The sequence below is a fragment of the Phodopus roborovskii genome, unplaced genomic scaffold (genome assembly GCF_943737965.1).
Source record: "Phodopus roborovskii unplaced genomic scaffold, PHOROB, whole genome shotgun sequence".
NCBI lineage: Eukaryota > Metazoa > Chordata > Mammalia > Rodentia > Cricetidae > Phodopus > Phodopus roborovskii.
In genome coordinates, this window is record NW_026126480.1 from 39,036,940 (window position 1) to 39,060,097 (window position 23,158).

Consider the following 23,158-nt stretch of genomic DNA (forward strand, 5'->3'; position numbering starts at 1 on the left):
TGGCCATGCTTGCCTTGCAAGTCAGGGCTTGCCCAGGGCAATGACATGGAGAGCCATCCCAACCTTTTGAAGGACTATAAGGAGAGCCATCTGCCCTAAGAACTATTCTTCAAAATAATAGCTCCCATCCAGGAGCAGTGTCATCCTCCTGGGAACAGGTGGCAATGTCTGGAGACATTTTGTCACAACTAGGAAAGAAGTGCTACTGGCATCTAGTAGGTCAAAGCTAAGGATGAGGTGAAGTATTGTTTTACTGAAAAGGCTGGCATCCCACAATGAGGGATGATTGCCCCCAAGCATCCTTTGGGCTGGAGATAAGAAATAACAGCAAAACCGGATTTCTTTGCCTGTGACTTAATTAGGAAACAGCACTTCTGAATAGGAAAGCCAAGCAAAGTAGGCAGGAAAACCAAGCTGACTGTTGCATGATGAGGGGAAAAATACTGACATTTGAAGGCTGCCGAGGTGATGGAACAGATTGAAAGGGAAGGCTGGCGTTGGAGAGTCTGTCTACAGAAGTGAAGGAATGGCTGAGTGCCCCACCCCCAGCATCTATGGTCTCCTGCCTTCTGAACTAAGTACCCCAGAGCAGCCACAGGGCAGGAAGACAGGTTGCTGCTGACCGGGAGAAGCTGTGCTTGAAAGCCCGAGGGCCTCAGAAGAGAAGGGAAGTGACCTCAGAAGGAAGAAAGGTGGACACCTTAGACGAGAAGGAAGCGAGTGTGTTTGGTGGTGGTAGGAAATAATTTGGTGCAAAGAGCTGGGACCAGAGGCTGCAAATGTTTAGGGCATGTATACTTAGTGGAGTTGAGTTAGGGGAGAGACTGGAAGGCTTGGAGCCAGCATTGACTCCTAGAATGACAGGTAGGCTTCGCCAGGTGCTTGTAATCCAAGGGATGTGTATTAAGCTTTCTGAGGGAAAATTTCCCCGGGTTGGAAATAGAGATAAGCCAGCCTCTTTCTGAACCTGAGAGGCTTGCCATTTCCTTGAGCTGTCTGCATCTCTCATCAGCTGCACGATTTCCCTGTGAGCTAAGTTAGGAAGCAGCATGAGAGGTCCCTCTCCCCACCCCACAGCAAAGAGTATCCACAGCTCAGGGTGGGGGGAGGGGGGTGCATTCTACAGAAACAGACTGGCTTGTTTGAGTGTGAGCCTTTCCCCCACCTGCATTGTTGGGACGAAGGATAAGACAACCATTTAGAAAGGAAAAATGTAAGACACCCAAGCCAGTCTGGATCTCATGTGATGCATACTCTTAGAAACTGTCCATTTATCTGAAACTCAGGTGTAATGGCTTCCTGGACTTTAGCCAGAAGTTTACCTGGAGAGAGGGGCTAATGCATCCTAATGTCTGTCCGTGTGCACAGACCAAGGTCACAGTTCCACCAGCGCCGCCCAGCCTTTTCTGTTTTCTGTTCTGCCTCTGCAAACCATGGTGCAAGATTTCTGCTTTTCTAGCAGGACAGCTGGAAACCCAGAAATCCATGCAAGGGCTGGTGGGGTTCCTGGGAGCAGTGAGGCAGTGAGATTATTGGGCATCCTTTGGCTGACATTTGGAGTCCCTGAGCGTGTTGAAAGATAAGGAGCAGCCTCATTGGCTGGCAGGGCTGGAGGAGCTAAAAAGCTGGGAAGAGAGGACTGAAAATGGACAAGAGGCAAAGCCAGAGCAAGGCAGGCAGGCAGGTTGGTGGGGGAGGGTCCAGGTCGTGTCTGGAGGGGCAGGTGGTGAAGGGTTATCTCAGTTCTGCTCGGCTAATGGGCGCCTCCATAAAGCCTTGCACATTTTTCCCAGTGTCTGAGCAGCCAGGATCAGGGTTGACTGTGACCATATTTAATTTATATACCAAAGGTTGGCTGTTTTTTTGCTTGCCTTCGTTGTTTCCTGTCCAGCTCCTGTCTGACTTCAGCCACATCAGCTTCACCATTGTTTTTATAATACTCCAGGTTTACTCCTACCCCAGGGCCTTTGCATATATAGCCCTTTTCGTCTAAGATGCTTTCCTGAACTTCCTGGTGAGATTACGAACAAACCTGATAGGACACTAATGAAAGATTAAAGTACCATTCCTCTAGAGTCAGTGTGGGTGACCCCAAAACAGCCACACCACAGAAAGTCACCTTAGTGTGGATGACAGTTTCTTCTTAGATGTAAAGATAGAGAGTTCTCTATTCAGCTAGCATTCCACGCTTTACAAGAAGACCAATTAGCTTGGGTATGTGTAGGAAGAGGTGTTGGGACTCTAGGTGAGGGTCTAACAACCCTCCCCAACCCCTTCTTCATGAGGGACTGTCATCAGGCCTGTCTCTTGCAAGTAGTCAACAGATGCTTTGGTGGCAATGGTAATGGCTGATAGGCTGAGAGGACAATGGTCTACAGCCAGCCTTCATCTCTTTTCTGATTGTTGCTCTGACTCTTAGCATGACCCCTGGCCAAGGTCAAGCACTTGGTAAACTGCTTTGGAATGAACCATGGGGCTTTTCCTTCATCAGCTCCCAGCTCCCATTATTCAGATGAGGGAACTGAGGGCACGCCCAGGGTCTGAAGCCAGTGTTGCTATGAAACCAGGATTTGTTGCCCCTGCAGGGTGCCCATCTTTGGAGTTTGTCAACCTCTGCTCTGCAAAGTGGGGATCTGGTGCAGAAAGAGAAGTGTTCTCAAGTGTCCCACATCTTTAGGTGACAGCTTTGTCTCTGTTTCTTCAGGATGCAGTCCTGAGCCAGTTGTGGTTCCCGATGGCCCTCACAGCGACTCCGTGGAAGGAAGCCCTTTCCGTCCTTCTCACTCCTCCTCGGCGGTGTTCGATGAAGACAAGCCGATAGCCAGCAGTGGGACTTACAACTTAGACTTTGACAGCATTGAGTTGGTGGACAACTTTCAGAGCTTGGAGCCATGCTCCGCCGACTATAAGGGTCAGGAATGTAAGGTGAGCACACGGAGGAAATCCACTGATTCCGTGCCCCCCTCCAAGTCTACGCTGTCCCGCTCGCTCAGCCTGCAAGCCAGCGACTTTGATGGTGCTTCCTGCCCGGGCAGCCCGGAAGCTGCGGCCCTTGCCACAGATGCGTGTGGTACAGGATCCAACAGTGCTTCCAGCACCCTTAAGCGAACTAAAAAAACACGGCCACCTTCCTTAAAAAAGAAGCAGGCCACCAAGAAACCCACAGAAACCCCTCCAGTGAAGGAGACCCAGCAGGAGCCAGACGAAGAGAGTCCAGTCCCCAGCGAGGAACACCTTGCAGAGCACCTACCGCCAGAGACGAAGACGGAGACGGAGTTGCCCACACCTGAGGGCGCTGGGTGCACCTCGTCAGAGGAGACGCCCCTGGAGCCTGCAACTGTGCCCACAACCACCTCACCTTTGACTTTGGAGAGTGCAGAAGACATCCCCCCTCTGGTTTCTGGAGGAGGCAGAGTGCAGAACTCACCCCCTGTGGGGAGGAAATCAGTGCCTCTTACCACAGCCCCTGAGGCAGTGGAGGTGACCCTGTCGGACAGTGGAGGGCAGGAGGATTTGCCTGCCAAAGGGCTCTCAGTGAGACTGGAGTTTGACTATTCTGAGGATAAGGGTAACTGGGACACTCAGCAGGAAAACGCCCCTCCCACCAAAAAGATAGGCAAGAAGCCAGTTGCCAAAATGCCCCTAAGGAGGCCAAAGATGAAAAAGACACCTGAGAAACTCGACAACACTCCTGCCTCACCTCCAAGGTCCCCTACTGAACCCAGTGACATCCCCATTGCTAAAGGTACCTACACCTTTGATATAGACAAGTGGGATGACCCCAACTTTAACCCTTTTTCCTCCACCTCAAAGATGCAAGAGTCTCCCAAACTGCCCCAACAGTCCTACAACTTTGACCCCGATGCCTGTGAAGAGTCCCTTGACCCCTTTAAGACATCCTCTAAGACCCCCAGCTCACCTTCTAAATCCCCAGCCTCTTTTGAGATCCCAGCCAGCACCATCGAAGTGGACGGGGATGGGTTGAATAAGCCCGCCAAGAAGAAGAAGACCCCCCTGAAGACGTAAGTTCAAGGAGGGAGGTGACGAGGACTCAGAGTGGGTGTGCATTGCTGTGACTTCTAGCCCTGCCTGTGCCTGGAAAATCCCCAGCTGCCCTCATCCTGCCCCCTGTTGCTGGAATGACACCATTTTTGTGGCTCTTTCTCCAAGCAGATAGGAGATAGGATACACATTTCCTTTCTCTCTGCAGCCTCTGCGGTATCATCTCCCCACCCCCAAACCTACGAAGTCCCTGGTCTTTTGCCTTAATGAATCAGTGACTTGAAGTTTTATGTTTAGCCAATGATGACCTTTCATCTCCAGGGGAATATGGCAAGTTCTGTAGAAAAGGAGTAGTCCTGGTTACCTTCCTGTTGGTGGCCGAACTCTTCCCTGATTAGCATATGCATTGCCTTTCGATTAGCTGGGATAGACACCCTGCAGAATATTGTTATAATTTATAGCATTTGTTTCTGCCTGCTAATATAACTAACTCAGGGGCCACGTGTGGCAGCAGGCTACAGGAGGCCATGGAGAGAGCTGCTGTGTGCCCTCTGATGAACCTGTAAAAGAATGGGCTCTTTGTTGCCTTCCCACTCTCTAGTCATCTTTTCCAAATAAGACTTGAAGGTCTAAGAGAATGGTGGGACTTGGATGAGGGAAACAAACCTACAATCTCTAGGAAGAATGGCTTTTGTCCACAAACACTTGCCAACGATTGCCCTGGCTGCTTTGTGTTGGTGTGGGTACTCATTCTGAGAAGCCCAACTTTGTTCATTATCGGTCCATTCCTAAGGACCTATAACATGAGGACCATGTGCCGAGTTCCTACAGATATCCTGGCTCTCATGGGAAGCATCACTGTAACTTGATAAGTGGGAAAAACTCAGTCCCCCACCCCAAGGCAGTAGAACAAGCCCCAGGGCTGGCCCCTGGGTCTACTTGGCTTGAATGACAGGGGGTGACCCGTCTGCATCAGATATCTGAGAATAGAGCAGGAACCTTTGGCCTTGAGTTTCTCTACCAGCATCTTACAGTAACTGAGGCCATTCTGGCTCCAAACATGGACTTCTAGCTCTGTTCCCCAACCAGGCCCTTTGTATATAAGATACATATTAGAAACTTATTTTTTAAAATAATTTTAACTTTTACTGAAAATAGAAATTTTTTTCATACAGTATATTCTGATCATGGTTTCCCTTCTCCCAACTCTTCCCAGTTCATCCCTAGCTCCCCACTCACCCAAATCCACATAGAGCTTTACTTTAAAAGTGGAATGTTGCCAGATGGTGGTGGTGTACGCCTTTAATCCCAGCACTTGGGAGGCCAGAGGCAGGCAGATCTTTCAGTTTGAGGCCAGCTGGGGTCTACAGAGCAAGTTCCAGGACAGCCAGGGCTGTTTCACAGAGAAACCCTGTAGGGGATGGGGGGTTGGAATAATACCCAGAAATACTTACCCTTCAAAGCCATAACTTCTCACCTGTAGAAAAAGAATCACCTGGCAGCCTCTCCATTCTTCTGACCCAGGAGAGTATAGTGCATTCCCAGTTGCCTTCTCCTTTGTTTATTAGAGCTAAGCTGGCTGGGAAAGCTGACCCTGTATCCTGGTGTCACCTTAGTACATGCAGGTCTGCTGGTTTGGAATACTGTCCCGCGGAGGCAGAACTGTTAGGTACCACCACCCCCCCTCAGGTGGTCAGAAACTGGAGAGAAAGCTGTATTCTAACAGCCCCTTCCCAGAAGGCTGGGCTGTGCACCCTGGAGCAGATCCTCTGTGGATGGCTGCCACATCCTATCCCTTACTGCCTGGTTGCCACGGATTTATCTTTTTGTCAGTTCCTTCTGTCTGTCTCTCTTCTTTGTCTTCTTTGTCTTAGGATGGTTGAAGATGTGATGTCTGTGTGTTCTCTGTTGTAAGTAAATTTAATGCAGTCTGCCTCTTGCACCCAACGTGGGGCTTCTGCCTTGTTTCTGCTTTGCAACCCCTTTTCCTTTCTTCTCTGTGGTGGCTGCTGTATTTCTGTGTAGAGCTTGGGAATGATGGGTCACGGCTCCCCTGCAGTCAAGGTTACTTTTCTGTTTCATCATGATTAGCATGAGACTGCTGAGCTATGAAAACATGATTAGCCAACAGCTGCCTGCTTGTCTGGGAATGGAACCTTTCCTCTGCTTTTTTTTTTTTTTTCATCTGAAATTCATATATTGTTTTTTAACTCCTCATCCATTCTTTTGTTGTAAGTTAGGCTGGTGGGTGATTGCTTTCAGTAGCAGGATGCTTTCCTATTAATCACTGCCTGAAGCCTGGGGCAGAGACTGCTGAGCCTGTTTCTTGTTACATTATAAGGCACTACCATTTGGGCTCTTCCAAAATCATGCTTGCAGGAATCTAAGGGAATGTGGGATCAGCTCAGAATGGAACCCATGGCTGAGAATCATTGCCAGAGTACCTCGGCATATTCATGGTTACTTATGTCTAGACTGGATGCTAAAATGTCTCATCTTTGGGTACTCTACCAGGCATCAATGCAACTGGCCACCGTAAGCCTCTGGTGCTCCATACCATAGCCAGGGCAGAGCTCAGGACTCTGAATCTATGTGCCTTCTCCCTGCCCTTACAGGGGAAGTTGACCTGCACCCAGGCTTCTTGCACCCTCCAGGAGAGCATGGAGTCTCCCAATTCTGTCCTACCCAAACAGCTGCTTTAGTATTTTCAAGTCATTTAGCATCTATAAAACAGCTATATATTTATATGCATGAATAAATATATACCTTATGTTGGGACTGAACTGTTCTTATGGCAAATGCCATAAATGCTGTAAATAACCATTTATGGGTTTTTTTTTTTTAATCATCTAATGCCATTGTTGGAGTGTTTTATTTGAGAGTACACAAGGAAGGAACTTGGGTGTCAGATTTCCCTACCTACTTAGTAGACATAGAAAACAGAGGAGGGTTATGGGACTTTAATTGAGGGACCCTGCCTCCTCCACACCTAAGCTCCAGCTTTGCCTGGTCCTAACACCATACTGGGGAGAGATGGAAACCAGGAGAAAAGGGCCAGTTGGCAGGTTGAGGGCTTTCATTTTTGATTATAGAAGTGGCCCCAAGAACATGGTGACTAGTGAACTAAATAGTACTATTTATGCTAAAACCCACCCCTTTCTCCTGGGGGTCAGTCTGCTCCACCTCCCTTATTCTGTGTGAAGGATACAGAAAGGGAGAAAATAGTTTGGATTCATGTCCATTACCCACAGCTAGGGAGAGGCATAAAATCTCATCTTCCTCAACTGCCTTTAGTTGTACCCAGAGTCCTGTCTATTGCGCTGTATGTTCCTGTGAGTACAAAGGGCTCCCTATCCCCACAGAATCCAGAACTTTTCTATTTCCATGAGGCTCCTCTGGCTGCATTAAAAGCTGTGTCTCCTTGCCTGTGTGAAAATTGAATCCCGTTAATTAGTGTCATGCGCCTGCAGCCCGTCCCCCAACCTTAGTTGGCTCAGAAATTAGTCTCCTCACCACAAGTTTGCTGTGTGATAGTTAAGAACAGTTAGTTAAATTTAGCTGCATTTTTCTGGGTCAGCTCTCCAAAATGGCTTCTCGTTAAAGGTTTCCAGCTTGATGGATCTTCCGCTTCGGGGCAAAAATAATATCAATTAAAAAGTCAGAATGGGCTGTTGGGCAGGTGGGAGGGCTGGGTGGTTGCTGGGTGCTTAGAAATGATCCATGACTCCGTGTTTACATGTCCCATCTTATTGACAGTGATACATTCAGGGTGAAGAAGTCGCCGAAGAGGTCTCCTCTGTCTGATCCACCTTCTCAGGTACAGCATTTCTTTGATGCTTTGAGCATTTTACTGCTGACTGGGAAGTTAATGTTGCTTTTCCTGTACACACACACACACACACCATTCATGCACTTGTGCACACAAACATGCATGTACACACTCTTGCATGTGTACACATACACCATGTACACATGTGTACACGCCCAGCATTCTTCTTGCTTCAGTCTCTCAAATGTTAGGATTGCAGGCAGGAGTTACCATGCCCAGGTTTTTTGCTTGTTTTGTTTTTAATTAATTTTGATAAACCCATGGTCACTCTCTGAAATCAACCATCAATAAAGGAGATCGGCAGTGTAAAGTTTTCTCCAGGGGCACTGTGGATTAGAGGCCCAGGGGAGCAAATGGAGGGATTTCCCTGGTCTGATCAGGAAATGGGATGAAAGTAGAGGCTGTCCCCTCTCTTCACAGGACTCCACTCCAGCTGCCACACCGGAAGCACCCCCAGCAATATCTGCAGTGGTCCATGCTACAGATGAGGAGAAGCTGGCCGTCACCAGCCAGAAGTGGACATGCATGACAGTGGACTTGGATGCTGACAAACAGGACTTCCCACAGCCCTCGGACCTGTCTAACTTTGTAAATGAAACCAAATTCAATTCACCCTCAGAGGGTAAGCAACTCGGTGGCCAGCCAGACCCACACCTTGCCTTGGAGAATACTGTCGCTAGGGGGCAAAGAGCCAGGAAAGACACTTGCCAGCCAGGTAACCATTAAAGACAGTCTGCACACCTCCCACTGTATGCAAAGCTAACGCTTGAGAGCAGCTGTTCCTTGACCACAATCTGCTGAGAACCAGACCAGTCCCCTCTAACCACATCCTGAAGCCTCACTTGTTTTTTCTTGGCTGTATGGCTTCTGTTACCTTCTGCAGCTTTGAAAGGCACAGCTCCAAAGGAACATGAGGCACGGTGAGCCCTGACTGTTAGTTAGGTCAACCCACCTATGGGCCTTGTGCCGTCATTGTTCATATCCCCCACAGATTGGTCAGACTATATGGTCACTCGTTTTAATCCAGCCTGGAGCCAGAGGTTTTCCCCAGGCTTGCTAATGAGGACTTGATGGCTTTGGGAAGATCCTAAGCACTTGTCTTACCTCCGTGTCTTCCTTTGTGCTGTGTATTCAGTTTCTGCTTTCTCTCTGATTGTTTGACTGGAGTAATTAATGTACCTTAGGGTGTACTCAGTTGGTAGAGTGATGCATGGAGCCCTGGGCTCACTCCCCTCTGCATAAGTACTATGTGTAGTGGCACATACCTATACTCCCAGCAGTCTGGAGAACCGGAAGTTCCCTCTCCCTTTCCCACCTTTGCCTGGCTCAGCCTTTGCCTGGATAGCCACTCCTTTCCCTGCTTGTCTTTATGGCTTGATCTGGGGGCTCTTAATACCATGGTGAAGATGTGTGTGCGTTTCTTGTTTTTTTACTGGGCTGTTTGTTTACTGAAGGCAACAACCCTTTATTCCTTTCCATGTCCCCACACTACATGAGCATCATGGGGGCTAAAGATGGGTTTGAGGCAAAAGAAATGCAAGGCCAGGGCATGTAAACAGCTGAGTGTTGGCTCAGTCAGTGTGATCTTTGCAACAGCCATCACCTGTGTGAAGTATAGGGACCTGAGAAGGGAGAGAAGCCTAATGTCCCAGAAACAGTCAGGACATTTGGACACATGCATCTTACTTCCCACTTTGGTATTATCTCCTGTTCCCTGCTGGCCCACCCCTCTTGAGCTAGATTTAAAAAAAAAAAAATCTAAACACCAGAGAAAAGTATTTGGAAACCAGCTTGGGGTTGGTACTGAGATTGGACACATTTGATCTGGGAGTGTGTTAATCATGTGCTAAAACACTTCACTACACTTTTCGACAATTGTTTCTGCAAAAATCCAGCAAGTAGGGAAGGCTTAAGGAGATGACTTGGTGAGTAAAAGTGCTTGCTGGGCCAGCCAGATCTACAAAGCTACACAGGGAAACCCTGTCTTGAAAAACAAAAACAAAACAAACAAACAAAAAAGTGCTTGCTGTGCTAGTGTGAGGACCTGAGATCGAGTCCCAAGAACCCCTGTAAAAACCTGTTGTGCCGTACAAGTATGTGTAATTGAAGCAGTCCTGCTGGAGGCAGGGACAGGAGACTCTCCAGAAGCTCAGTGGCCAGATATCCTGTTATATTCATCTGAGCAAGAAAGCCCGCCTCAAACAAGTGGAGGGCAAGGAATGGCAAGGTTGTCCTTTGACATCTATGTGTGCACTGTGGTGTGCACATACACACATTCATACACATGAATATTCATGCAGAGAGAGGGAGAGAGAGAGAATATTCAGCAAATAGGCATATATTTAACTTTGAAACAAAACTCTGTGGCACCTGCCTCCTTAGGAAATAGTAAAGCTTTGTCAGGTGACAATCAGTTTTAGCTGTTGGGTGATAGAGAATCCACCCTCATGAAGACACCATGCAGGGCTTTGGGAGGCATTGGTCCTGCAGCATCCAGCCCTGCGACACGCCCTGGATGGAGAAGCCTTTTGTCAGGTCTTCCCTCTTGTTTAGGAAGGACAAGTTCAGCATATCAGACATCTTGGGGGGGGGGTGCACTCCTCAAAGAGAATCCGTTCAGGGTTGCAGCTGCGGTCTGAGACTTCACCAACCACAGGAAAAGGAAATGTCGGGTTAGACATCATAATTACTATTTGAACATACATTCACAGCAACGGTAATTCTATAGGAGAGAAGAGGAAAGCAGGGGCTATCATTTTGCATACAGGGCTTCATTTCCTCTGAGCTCTGTGGTAGATCCTGTAGTCCCCACTTTAAGACTGAGGAAATTGGCTGTGCACCAAGAAGGTCTGGGGTGATCCGTGCAGGCCAGGCCTGCCTGCCTTCATTGTTCTATGCTGCTGTTGTGGTGAGAATAGACGAGGCTCTCTGCCTTCATTTGTAGGATGAGAGTGTGAGCTAGTTCTGTTCCTTCCTACCTGGGTGCGCATATAGTGCTGACTTTGCTATTTCAAAATCCCAGAGGGCCATAGGTTAGCAGTTACCCATGTAGTTGGAGTGCAGTGTTTGGGCTGTATGTCCCCATAACTGTGTTTCCTCCATAACCTCCCAGTGATTGCATACTCTGCTTGAGTTATAAGTATGCTCAACTGTTTATGAATGCCCTTTTCTTTAGCACCATTTTTAGACATGGTGGCATATCTCTTTTCCTCTAAGGAGGAAAAGATTAGGGAGCATTAGACCAGCCTGTCTTTGGGACCTCGCCTGCCCAGGAAACCCTGAAAGCAACTGTTTTTGTTTCATTTTGTTTTTGATTTATTTAGTTTTATTTATGTGTGAGTGTGTGTGTTTACATGAGCTTATGTGTTTACGTGTGCCCTTGGAGTCCAGAGGACATTGGTTCCAAAGAGCTGGAGTTACAGGTGGTTGTGAGCAGTCCAATGTGGATGCTGGGAACTGAATCCCGTTCTCTGGGAGAACAGTCCATGTTCTGAGCCATCTCTGTAGCCCTGAGCAATTGCTTTTGGACCCACACATCTGCATAGCCAGTTAGTGGCCCCACCTTGCTATACACAAATGCATTTACCTCTTTTTCCCACATCCAGCAGAGGGCAAGCTGTCCATCTGAGTTGTTTCCTAACAGAGACTGGGAAGGGGACGGGAGGAGGTGAGTGTAGTCTCCTCACCCTTCTCCCCTTAATAAAGATTAACTAGTGTCTAGAGAGAAATGTTAGAATGAACAGTGGTACTGTGGTCATAATTCTTCATATTGTATAACTAATTGTAGGTCTTTTTGTTATACCTTGTCATGTTATCCAGGACAGTGTGGCACTTTGAGCTTCATTTCGTTGTTGAATCAGCAGGTACAGAGAAGTCAAGTAAGCTGGACTTCATTGGTCTTGGAAATGAAGACCCTTCATCCCTTGCCCAGGGCACTTCCCTAGCAAAGCTCTAGCAATTAGATTGGAGGAAATAGTCAAGTTCTCTTTGCATTGTGATGCCCTGGTGTGAGATCATTCTCCAAAGTGATCCTTGGATATGAGAGGATTCTTTTAAAAATAACTATGGACCTCTTCAGTGTGAAATAGCCCTATCCTTCAATGACTCAGCCTCCCCTGATGTTGTAAAGACATATGCCACTTGGTGCTGATGGTAAAACTGTTCCTAGCCTGCCTCCTGCATGTGACCTTGTGTGAGAGGAGGCTAAAGTCACACTTGACTTTGCATGCCTGCTCTGTGAGGGTTAGAATTTAAAGCAGATGAGAATTATTTCCTCCCTTCCTCCCCTCCTTTCCTCCCTCCTCGCCTCCCTCCCTCTCTTCCTTTCTTGTCCTAGGAATTGTACCTAGAGCACTGTACATTCCAGGCAAGCACTCCCACTGAACTACATCCCCAGCCCTTTTAAAATGTTTCCCATTTTGAGACAAGAGATTTCTCATTAAGTTGTCCAGGCTACCCTTGAACTTAACTCTAAAACCCAGGCAGATCTTGAACCCATATGCTCTCCTTAGTAGCTCCCTGGGTAACAGGACCCCAAGAGAGATCCCTAAAACCTCAAAATGTCAGACCTCAGCCCCGAAGCTACCAGTAGAACCGAGGGATCTAACCAGCTAATGAAGCAACACTGCAGGAGTGTTGCCTGTCCTGGGGCTGCTGAATTCACAGAGAGGGACAGGGTACAATGCAGTTTTAAGATGTCACTGTAGCATGCCGTCCTATGTGCAGCCCTTGAGAGTTAGAAGAAATTGATCCCCAAACACCTGTACCCTCCACTCTGAACACAATAGAAGTACTTGGGTCTGCCCGTTGCAGACCTGTGTGTGAACACATGGCTTCACTTCCTTGGGACTCATTCACATTCCTAAGGGCCAAAGCTCCTACCAGCAGGAAGCTTATGGATTGTCTGAAAATAGTTGAACTGTGCCTCGATGGAGGCTGGTTCTGAAGACTGTAGTCACTGATGGTCACCAAAAGCTCAGCCCGCCCACCCGTCCCCTGCCCGGCCTGGTCTTACAGTCTACCCCGCCTTCCCCCTGCCTGGCCAGGCCTTGCAGTCTATCCCTGGTATTCATCTTGCCTGTTTGCTTTCAGAGCTGGACTACAGAAACTCCTATGAAATCGAATACATGGAAAAGCTTGGCTCCTCCTTACCCGTGAGTTCCTCCTCTTCACTGACCTGGTGGGGGCTTCTATGGGGTATCCAGCAAGGCTGCACAGGGTCCTCCAGAGTTATCCCATTGCACAGAAATGTTGGTCCCTGTTCCTACACTCATTGCTCCAGGACTCTGGTCTGACCACTTTACAGTAACTCTTGTCCCTTTTAGGCACACATTGGATAGTCAGTGCCCAAATCCACCTGCACTCTCCCATAGTCCTTGATCATGGATGGATTCTCAGGGGTTCTGAGCCCCAGCCCCTGCTATGGCCTCTGCTCACAACCCTCCTGCTCAGCCGAGAAGAAAAAACTCTTGTCATTTCTGCACAAGCCCATTGCCCTGACTTTCTTTGGGGTCAGTCTTAGTTACTTTTCTATTGCTGTGATAAAACACCATGACCAATTGTGGCTTATGGTTCCAGAAGTACATCTTGAACCGCAAGCAAGAAGCAGTCTTTAACCTCCCAGAGCCTGCCCCCAATAACACAACTTCCTCCAGCAAGGCCACGCCTCCTAAACCTTCCAACCACTGTCATCTGGGGACCAAGTATTCCAATGCCCAAGACTGTGGAGACATCTCATTCAAACCACCACAGGGCCTCAGTGGCATTGCTCATCATCCCCCATCCCACTGTGAGGACAGAATGTGGCTGGCTAACTGCATCCTCAACAGTGTTTACCACTGTGGCCCATGAGCACTGGGGGGGGGGGGCGAACAGGGCGTATCGCAGCACCATCGGGGTTATTCTTCCCACCTCCCATCTCTATGGGTTCCTCTCCCCCACCCTCCTGGCCCTCTCCTAGTTGCCTCCTGCTCTCTCTTCTCTTCCGGGACTTGAGAAGACCGAAGGCTTACTTGTTTCCTAGTGATGAGTGCTTTCTTCCCTTGAGCGCCATACTCAGGCCACTGTGCCTGGCTGACGTGTGTGCGACTTTGATTCCTACAGGATGATGACACTCCGAAGAAGCAGGCCTTGTACCTTATGTTTGACACCTCTCAGGAGAGCCCTGTCAAGTCTCCTCCAGTCCGGATGTCGGATTCCCCAACTCCATGTTCGGGGTATGGCTTCTATGATGAGAGAATTATGACTTGGTCCAGAGGCCCCCAAGTGCCTCTTCCCACTGTTATTTGACTTCGTTCCATTGCGTGTCTGCAGTAGCCCACAACTCAGTCTGTCCACAAGGGCACAGATGCTTCACTTCTTTTTCCAAGGGCCCTTTGAATGAAGGTGAAATGGCTGCCTGGCAGTACCCTCTAGTAAACAGGCAGACAGTTCACAGACAACGCTGTTTTGTCATCTGTCCAGTAGGGGCAGTATGGTACAATACTGAAAGCTTAAGTCCCAGCTCTGCATCTGGTGTGAGTTACTTAGGTGTCCAAGCCTTAATTTCCCTGTGTGGAAAGTGAGAGGAATAAAGTAACCTCTAGGGACTTAGGACGGTTAAAGAAGACTGTCAGTCCCCAGAATAGTTAAGAGGTGGGTACAGGGAACCTGGCTTCTAGGAGATAATGTATGGAAAGCCGGTGTCAGAGTGCCTAGCACATGTAAAGAGCATGACAGACCTTTCTTATTAATGTAGATGTTAATGTTTGCACGTGCCACTGTGCATGTTCTGAATGGTGTAGCCTTCGACTGGGGAAGTGTGAGGCATTGCTCTATCACATTTAGGTCATCCTATCCATCATTAGATACCTGCTCTAGATTGAGCAGGATTGGAGATCTTCTTGCCTTGGTCTCTCAGACTTACTGTAGGCCCAGCAAACTAAACTCTCTCCAGATGGTAGGTGTTAGTATAGTGACATCATTTCTCCAGGAGTGGTCCCATATGACAGGCACTGTGTGGAGTGCATAGTATCTCACTTCATCTTCTCAAAGGTACCTACCTCTATTTTAGAGAGAGAGAGACTCACCTCTTCCCTCAGAATACACAGGCAAGCAAGTGGCTGGTCCCTAAACTCCAGAGCTCAGTCCCCTTGCCAATGGCATCTGTGTTCTGTCCTTCCCTTGTCAGTTGGCCCTTAAACATGGCTGGACTGTAGCCTGCCTGTAGGTAGACAGCCACCGAAGACCTAACCTGTCTCTCCTTGGACACAGACTTGGAAGTCTGTTTTTGTGGGATGTTTTCTCTTTAGTGAGAGCTTCCTAATAGATTTCAGTGAGTCTCCAAGAAGAAGACCCTAATGATTGACTTCTTTCCTCAGGTCGAGTTTTGAGGAGACTGAAGCCCTTGTGAACGCCGCAACAAAACTCCAGCATCCTGTTACACGTGGGCTGGTCTCCAACCAGGAGACTCTCTTGCAGGTGCCAGAGAAGTCATCCCAGAAGGAGCTGGAAGCCATGGCCTTAGGCACCCCCACAGAGGCAATTGAGATTGTAAGTGTCGCCTGAGGGGCTCTGGGGCTGGGCCCTCTAACAAAGTCTTTCTTCACCTGGTTGTGGGGCCCCACTCTGGCCCCTAGACCACAGCAGTCAGCTTAGAAGACCCCACATCTCACAGAGAGGAGAAGGCCTTCATTTCTCCCATGATGGTTGTGCAGTTTTCAGTCAAGTACTTTATTTGTTCAGGCTTGTTTTTCCATTTTTAGAGCTGGACTGATGGATGAGCTAAAGCCCATGGTCAGCCAGCCCCTGCCTTGCTAGCCTGCATAGCAAAACAAAGAAGGATAGAGAAAGGCATAATCTCCTTTGAGGAATCGACTGTGTTTCTTCTGGGTCTCAGTGATAGGTGATTTCTCTTGCTCGTGGTTCAGGACTTTCAACTTATCCTCTCCCAGACCCTCCTGAAGCCTTGCAGGACCCATAGCCCTGAGATGAGGTCTCTGCATGTTATGTGTGGTCTCCCTGGAGTGTGTAATATCCATACGAGGGTCTTCCATATGTCTTAAACAAACCAACTTGGGCCAATTATATTTTTTCTTTCGCCTCCCTCCTAGCAATCTTCATACAGGTTTGAAACTGTTTGATTCGGTGTGTTGCTTTTGTTGTATGTTAGACAATTTGATCTGTCTCATGCTACAGACATTTACAGAGTGCCTGCTGCTATGCATGCGGCAGGTGGATGCTGGGTTGAATAGTGGAGACACAATTAGTGAACAATAAAAGGGTCTAGATGTGAGTCGATGTTGCATATAAATACTGTGGCAGACTTGGCCATGGCTCATCTCCTACAAAGTTGCCCTTTGATTTGGAAGTCTTTCTAATCTACAAGGAGTTTACCCTTTTGTTTGAAATCATCTTTTCACTGTTTAAAATGGCCCTTACTCAAACCTCACTTTCCTTATTATTTATCATTGATGCTGTTTCTTTGATGAACTATGTTGGCATTTGAAAACCCATCAACTAGCTTGCCTCCCACCCATGGAGATTTTCAAATAAAAAAAAGCAGTAGTTATGTGGCTTCTACTGCTCCGGTTAGGAAACAAGGATGACATGGGCCAGGGGAGGGCTCCTGAGGCCCTGCTTTTGGGAAAGGGGCTGGGCCTGCCAGTCTCAGTGTGAGTATTGGCCACTAATTGATGTTCTCTTTAGCCTTAATGCAGCAATGTGCAGTATATGGTTGTGTGGTCCTTGCTTGAAATCAATATCTTTCTTTCTACTCTCCTATTTTCCGTTTTCCTCTCTGCCGGCCTTCAGACAGCTCCGGAGGGTGCCTTTGCCTCTGCGGATGCCCTCCTCAGCAGGCTGGCCCATCCTGCCTCTCTCTGTGGTGCACTTGACTATCTGGAGCCTGACTTAGCAGAAAAGAACCCCCCAGTATTTGCTCAGAAACTTCAGGTTTGTAGCCCCTATGTGACCTTTTGGGAGTTTGTCAAAACCTCAGTAGAAAATGAACCCCTGAGCCAAATTGAGCTGAGGCAATACTGGCAATGTTCCAGATGAACTCTTTTCCTCTCGGACACTGATATATGTGTGTGCTATAGCCAGGGTGCCAGAATTATACAAAGTGTGTGATTATGTACTGAATGGACTTTTTCTATTTCTATTGGGAAATTGGTTCCAATAGTCATTTTTCTGATGTATTGATAGCCCCACAGGCAGTGTTTATGATTTATTCACTAACCAAAAGTATCAGGTCAAGCCAAGCTGTTTAAACACATAAGACGATCCCGTATTCCCATTGAGATAACATCTGGACTCAGTCTTACTTCCGGAACCAAAGCAATTATCTCTGGAGTGGAAATTTTACAGCTTAATTTGCTATCCCCCTGGACTAGGAAACAAGGTTGACCTAGAGAGATTGTTAACTGGCATCTGAGAGGTGCATGGCCGTTGACAGCAAACACTGGTCAGCTTTTAAAAAAAAAACAAAGGGAAAGATACCAAGAAATGCCATAGAGTAAAAATGGCTGTCCTGTTTTGAAATCAGTTCACATTTGACTGCATATTTTTTGACAGACCTTCAAAGGGGTGATCTCTTTTTTTTTTTCAAAAAGGAAATTAAACCCCTGTTTCATGATCTGCTGAGGTGTTGGTTGTGAGAGAAAGATGAGCGTGTTTCCTCATGCGCACCTTTCATATGCATTTATGTGGCACATTCATTCCTGGATGTGGAAACCCTTCTGTCTGTCTTGATGCATTTCCCTACGGTTTGCTCACTCTACCCCTCGGGCAGGAGGAGTTAGAGTTTGCCATCATGCGGATAGAAGCCCTGAAGCTGGCCAGGCAGATCGCCCTGGCTTCCCGCAGCCGCCAGGACACCAAGGTACCTGTTTGCCACTGCGGTGCACTGCCCTCCAGGAATGCTGTGTGTGCCATGGGATCCCACGGCTGCTTTGCTAACCACTGGCCAGGCGGGCATTGTGGGTGTTCCATGAAGTGTGATTTCTTTGAAGTTAAAAGCGTGACTCATGCACAGGCACACACTGAGCATGTGTAGGGATGAGGTAGGTAATGCAGCCCGGCAGAGGAGAGCGGGAAAAGCCAGCTTATAGCACAAAGAATACGGCTTCGAGTGAGGTGGTTGACTAATTATATGTAAAACTGGTTAGTACTGGTTCACCAGGACCAAAAGAGAATCTCCCTTGGAGTTACCATCTTTTCCTATAGGTATCCTTTGTCTCTGTGTGGGACAAAGTAACTTGTAATTTTTCTGTTTTCTAGAAGTGTCTATCTAACTTTACGGAGGGTCAGTAGTAAGTAGGAAGTGAGAACAAGACTTGTTCCCTGATGTAGGATGGTGATCTAGACGAGGATAATGAAGGGCCATAGATGAAGATAATAAAGGGCCATAGTAGACATCTCAGGCTGCAGAGTACACCATCGCTGTCACAGCATCTCCTCTCTGCCAGGACAGACTGGCAGTGTGCAGAGAGGTGGCCTATTCCAGGAAGACGCTTTTTATTTTTTCTTCACAGAAGGGGTGGGTAGCGGACTATTTGGCTCACAGACCCCCGAGTGTACCAGCCTTAATTTTTGCATGGAGTGTGACACTGATGAATCATTCAGAGTCCTCCTGTCTGGCTTCTAGGCTTACGGTAATACTTCTTAACATTTGGTGATGACCTGTAGGTAGCATCTCACCCTCAAGATGCCAGTGAGCTGTGGTTTCAGTCCCACTCTCTGCCCCACCCTGAATTTGACCAGCCCAGTGAACTTGGTGTGTCAGACCAGGGCCAAACCCCACTTTGTTGTGTAGTTTGAGCCTTGGATGAGATAGTGAGCCTGCTGAGCCTCAGTGTCTCAGTCTCTGAGATGAGTCTTGTTTGCCTGTGATGGAGAAGGCCATGTTTGTGGACAATAAATAGCCTTGCGCTTGCACACCTAACATGTGCAGTTAGCCAAAGTTAGCACTTTGCTTTTGTTTATCATACGGGTGGGTATTCACAGCATCTCTCCTGGGAAAGCAGAGCTGAGTCTCACTTTACAGATTGAGAATCGGGGCCACATATCCAGCGTTCCCCGGCCTGTGGGAACTAGAACTGACGTCACCAGTGATCCTGCCTGTCCAACTCCACCTCACAGAGAAGGTCATTTGCAGAGGACCTCCCAGCTGTAGAATAGGAACAGAAATCCCAAGACCTCACACATGGATCTCCCTAGCTACAGCCTAAATCGGGTTTCTTCTTGGGGACAGGGGATGGTCATAGTGTGGATGTCCAGACGGGAAACAGTGGGACACAGGGCAGGGATAAGAAGCAAAAATCAGAGGAGTCTTTGTTCTTGTTGCCAAAGTATAAACAAGCTGAACTGTTAAGAAGGGGAGATTTTTCAGAAAGCACCAAGTGCCAAGGACCCCACTCCCCACACACCCACACCCCACCCCTGCCAGACTTTTTTCTCGAATCTTTGCAGAATAACTTTAAGGTAGAGTGAGTTGCCTACAGTTTAGAGATGGCTCAGCAGTTGGGAGCACTGGCTGTTCTTCCAGCAGACCCAGGTTCAATTCCCAGTACCCACATGGTGCTAATCACTGTCTGTAACTCCAAGATCTGACACCCTCACACAGATATACCTGCAGGCAGAATAGCAGTGCACATAAAAATAAAAATAAAGAAAGAAAGTTTGACCAGTGTGCATGCAGTGTATCCCTGCCCTGGATAATATTGAAGCAGAGTTGGACATACTCTGGTAAGTAGCTCAGGAGGGTACCCTATCTCATTCTAGGAAGATGCCAGAGATGGTTTTCAGAAAATAGAGTTGACATCCTGTCTCTGGCAGCTTTAGAGCGTGTGTTCTGGTTTCACTTTAGAAGGGAACGCCACACGTTGTGCAGGCTGAGAGAAAGTCCTCAGTGTGAGCTGAGGAACTCTCTGTCGAGGAAGCGCTGGAGACATCTTGGGGTGGCGGAGCATTTCCTATAATAACTTGGGTCACTTTTGGAAAATACCTGTTGGTCACAATGCATCGAAAATAGATGCTCTGGCTGTAACCCCTGGGGGATCTGTTGACCTCATTCCAGAGATGCACCTTGTGGCCATCTCTCCTGTGTCTGTACTTGGCAGCCCCTCTCTGCCTCAGAAACTGTGGGTGTGCAGATAGAATACAGTGGCTGTGGATCCAGTGCCCTGGAGTCTCGGACATTGGTCGGTGATGTAGTCCCATTTTCCTGCAAACATCACTTTAAAGCGTTGATCACTCTGAGTTTGAGGTCAGCCTGGTCTACAGAGTGAGTTCCTGGACAGTTAGGGCTACACAGAGAAACCCTGTCTTGAAATACACACACACACACACACACAAACCTCCAAACAAAAAAACAAAAAATCACTTATCACTTATTATAAAAAAAAAAAATGGAATAGGAGGAAGAATATAATTTTGAGGGAATGGAAATTCAGAGCAGCCTGGATGTGGACAGTGCTGGGTCAGCCTCCGCAGAACTGCAGCGAGAAGCTCTGTGTCCTCTTGCTCAGAATCAGAAATGGGTAATATCCCTAGGAGCTGGGACTCTGGTGTTGGGCTGTGGCTTGCTTTCTTTTTACTTCCTTTTTTATTACTTTAAAAATATTCTTTGAGAATATCATATGTGCATACAATGTATTTTGATCATGTTCTCCCTTCCAACTCCTCCTGAATTGCTCCTTTCCCCTTCCTAAAGTCATGCTCACACACACACACCCGCTTTATAATTGAAATAACATTTTTTTTCCACACAGTAACTCCCCGTCCCACCCCCTCTGGGCTGTGGTTTTCTCATTCTGTTTCTCCCACCTGCTTCTGCTGGAGCCGAGTCCCATTAGTCCTCCAGGGAGTGAATCTGACGAAGCCCTCTCAGTACACAGCGCAGCAGCCCTGAGTTCCATGCTCAGCTTCTGGGGTATGGGTAGGGTAGCAGGGTGCGTTGGCAAATCTTACATGCATGACAATCTGACTGTGATCTCTAGGCCTTTATTGAAAAGGGGGTGCCAAGATGAAGGTGGAAGACAGAAAGATGTGTTCAGGCAATTTAGGAACATGGTCATACAAATAGCAAGCTTTAGTTTGGGAACAGTTCCCACACAGAGGCCAGTCTTGTGTGTGATTACCTGGCTTGGATGAGCAGATGCCTGGGGTTGATGTGAGCTAGAGCAAGAATGGGGTTCGGGGCAGTGTTCATTGCTGTCCAGTGGCGCGGCATCATGTCGGGGACAGTGTGTTGATGACAAGGAGCCCAGCGTCATTTGTGTGCTCCTTCCTCTCACAGAAGTCATTCCTCTCTGCCATTCAATGCTTAGTCCAAAGATGAGGCACATCCCCGGAAGCCACAAGAACAGTCTGAAGAAGGGTGACAGAGGATTAAGTTGGTGGGCTTCAGTTTGCTCCACAGCTTCAGAATCTGTGGCTGCAGCCTATATTTTAGCCTGGGGGGGGGGGGGCAAGTCTTGACTTGGAGGGCAGACATAGCTATATGATGTCTAGTGATGATGCTTTCCGTCGAATCTGACTGAAGTGTGGGGCCAAGTGTCACACCTGTACTTGCAACTCCTGGGCTTGGGAACTGTCTACTGTCAGATTTGGGTGTGTAACATCTGAACAAGTCTCTTCTCCTGCTGGGATGGTGCCACTTGGACCAGATAACCTCCTGAGATCTCGAGCCTTAGCTTGGTTTTCTTGGTCACTGACCTCACCTGTGTGACCCTTCCTCATGGTTTCCAAAGCCTTTAGATTTGAGCTTGCCCCAACTGAGTTTGCCTCTGACTGCTGTGGGGACAGCGATCTGCCGTGATCATGATGTCTTGCTCCTATCCCCTAAGACCTTGCAATAAGGAAGGGTCACAAGGAGAACTATGGCCCTGAGTGCATGACAGGACTCTGACCTTCAAGGCCAGCAGGAGGCACATGGCCCAGGCATCTGAAAGGGAGGTAGTGGCTTGCGGAACTTCAATTTCCAGGACTTAAGACAGCATAGAGGGCCAAAAGTGGCAGATGTGCCTTTGGAATTGTGACCTTTTCACATTTTAGTAAAAAAAGGGTTCTGGTGGCTTTTTGCCCTGTGAGGAGCAGCAGGTCTAAGTGTGAGAGAAATGAAACTGGTTATAAAAATTACCGATCTTAAAATAGTAGGTGAGAGACAAATTTCTAATTTCACTTGAAAACATTCATGGCTGAAAGGAAGAACCGAGGTGTGAGTCCCGAAATTCATTATCCCAGAGATAGCTGGAGGAGGTAGGGAGTCAAAGTGGTCCTGAAACATCTGTCCCTGACTAACAGTGGTCGTGGATGAAGGGTGACACCTAGGGTCTGACTCCTCTGTGTCCATTTAGAAATCATTGTTTATTTTTTTTTTATCTCTTCCTTGTTTTACAAAGGACATCAGGCAGATTGGTCACCTCTAATGTGTTCCCTGGTCTTATTTAACTCATGCCCTGTGTGATACGAAATTTATTGTATTATTAAATTCTTTTTCTCTCACACTTCAAGGGGCTGCTTTACTTTGAGGCAGAATTGAATCTCATTTGGAAAAATCTTTAGGCCCAGCCTCTCACGTCCTGCATCTGTCTTCAGAAGTTCCAGACTGAGTTTAGCAGCTCCAACATCCTGTTCACTTTGAAATTTTATTTATTTATTTTTTCAAATAAAAAAAAAATACTTTATGTGTATGGGTGTTTTACCTGCATTCATGTATGTGCACCATGTGTGTACCTAGTTCCCAGAAGCCAGAGTGAGCCAGCATGCAGGTGCTGCGAAGAACAGTTAGTGCTCTTAACCACTGAGCCTTCTCATCACACACACCCCCACTCCATTTTTTACAGAGCACATTTAAAAGGGAAAAGAATCAGGTTTCTTGTTTGTTTTCCTTTTTAAGTTCTCTTCATAAGTTTTGTGTTTGTGAGCTTTTCTAACTACAACTATTGAGTGGTGATTTCCACCTGTGATTTTCCAGTTACTGCTAAGAGGTTTCCTTTAGAGAAGAGCAGAGGTAAGCGCTTGGTGCAGAGCCTCTGCCCTGGTGCCTAGAGGTGCTTTTTCTCCTGGGGGATCTGGCTGCCTGCGGCCAGGGCCTGGTAGCTTGTGCTCTAGGTACATGTCCTAGAAACAGACCTCCCCAGAACTAGAGAGACATTCATGGCCCTCCCACCTCACATGTGAACGAGTCTCTGTGCACTCCTAGATCTGACAGCTGATCATGTGACTCTCTGGAAAGTGAGCCCAGGCATTTCAGGGCAGGCATAAACAGTGAGATTCAGGTGATCCACAAGAGCCATTTGAGGGTAAGCCCAAACAAAGTCTTGAGGGTAGGCCAGGTCCGAGAGT

The 23,158-nt window shown here is 47.7% G+C and overlaps 1 protein-coding gene across 6 annotated transcripts in view; it reads left to right on the plus strand.

Moving 5' to 3' along the window:
• LOC127228438 (transforming acidic coiled-coil-containing protein 2) overlaps positions 1-23,158 on the plus strand; it is a 129,920-nt gene that overhangs the window by 93,147 nt on the left and 13,615 nt on the right. For 2 of the 6 annotated variants that reach the window (XM_051193157.1, XM_051193160.1), the window contains 8 exons: positions 2,705-4,022; positions 7,759-7,819; positions 8,252-8,453; positions 12,923-12,984; positions 13,934-14,046; positions 15,190-15,361; positions 16,622-16,762; positions 17,601-17,690. In XM_051193157.1, coding sequence (XP_051049114.1) covers positions 2,705-4,022; positions 7,759-7,819; positions 8,252-8,453; positions 12,923-12,984; positions 13,934-14,046; positions 15,190-15,361; positions 16,622-16,762; positions 17,601-17,690 — 2,159 coding nt within the window. Of the gene's footprint in view, positions 1-2,704; positions 4,023-5,876; positions 5,913-7,758; positions 7,820-8,251; positions 8,454-12,922; positions 12,985-13,933; positions 14,047-15,189; positions 15,362-16,621; positions 16,763-17,600; positions 17,691-23,158 lie in introns of all 6 variants that reach the window. The other 4 variants (XM_051193159.1, XM_051193161.1, XM_051193163.1 and 1 more) reach the window with 4 other exon arrangements.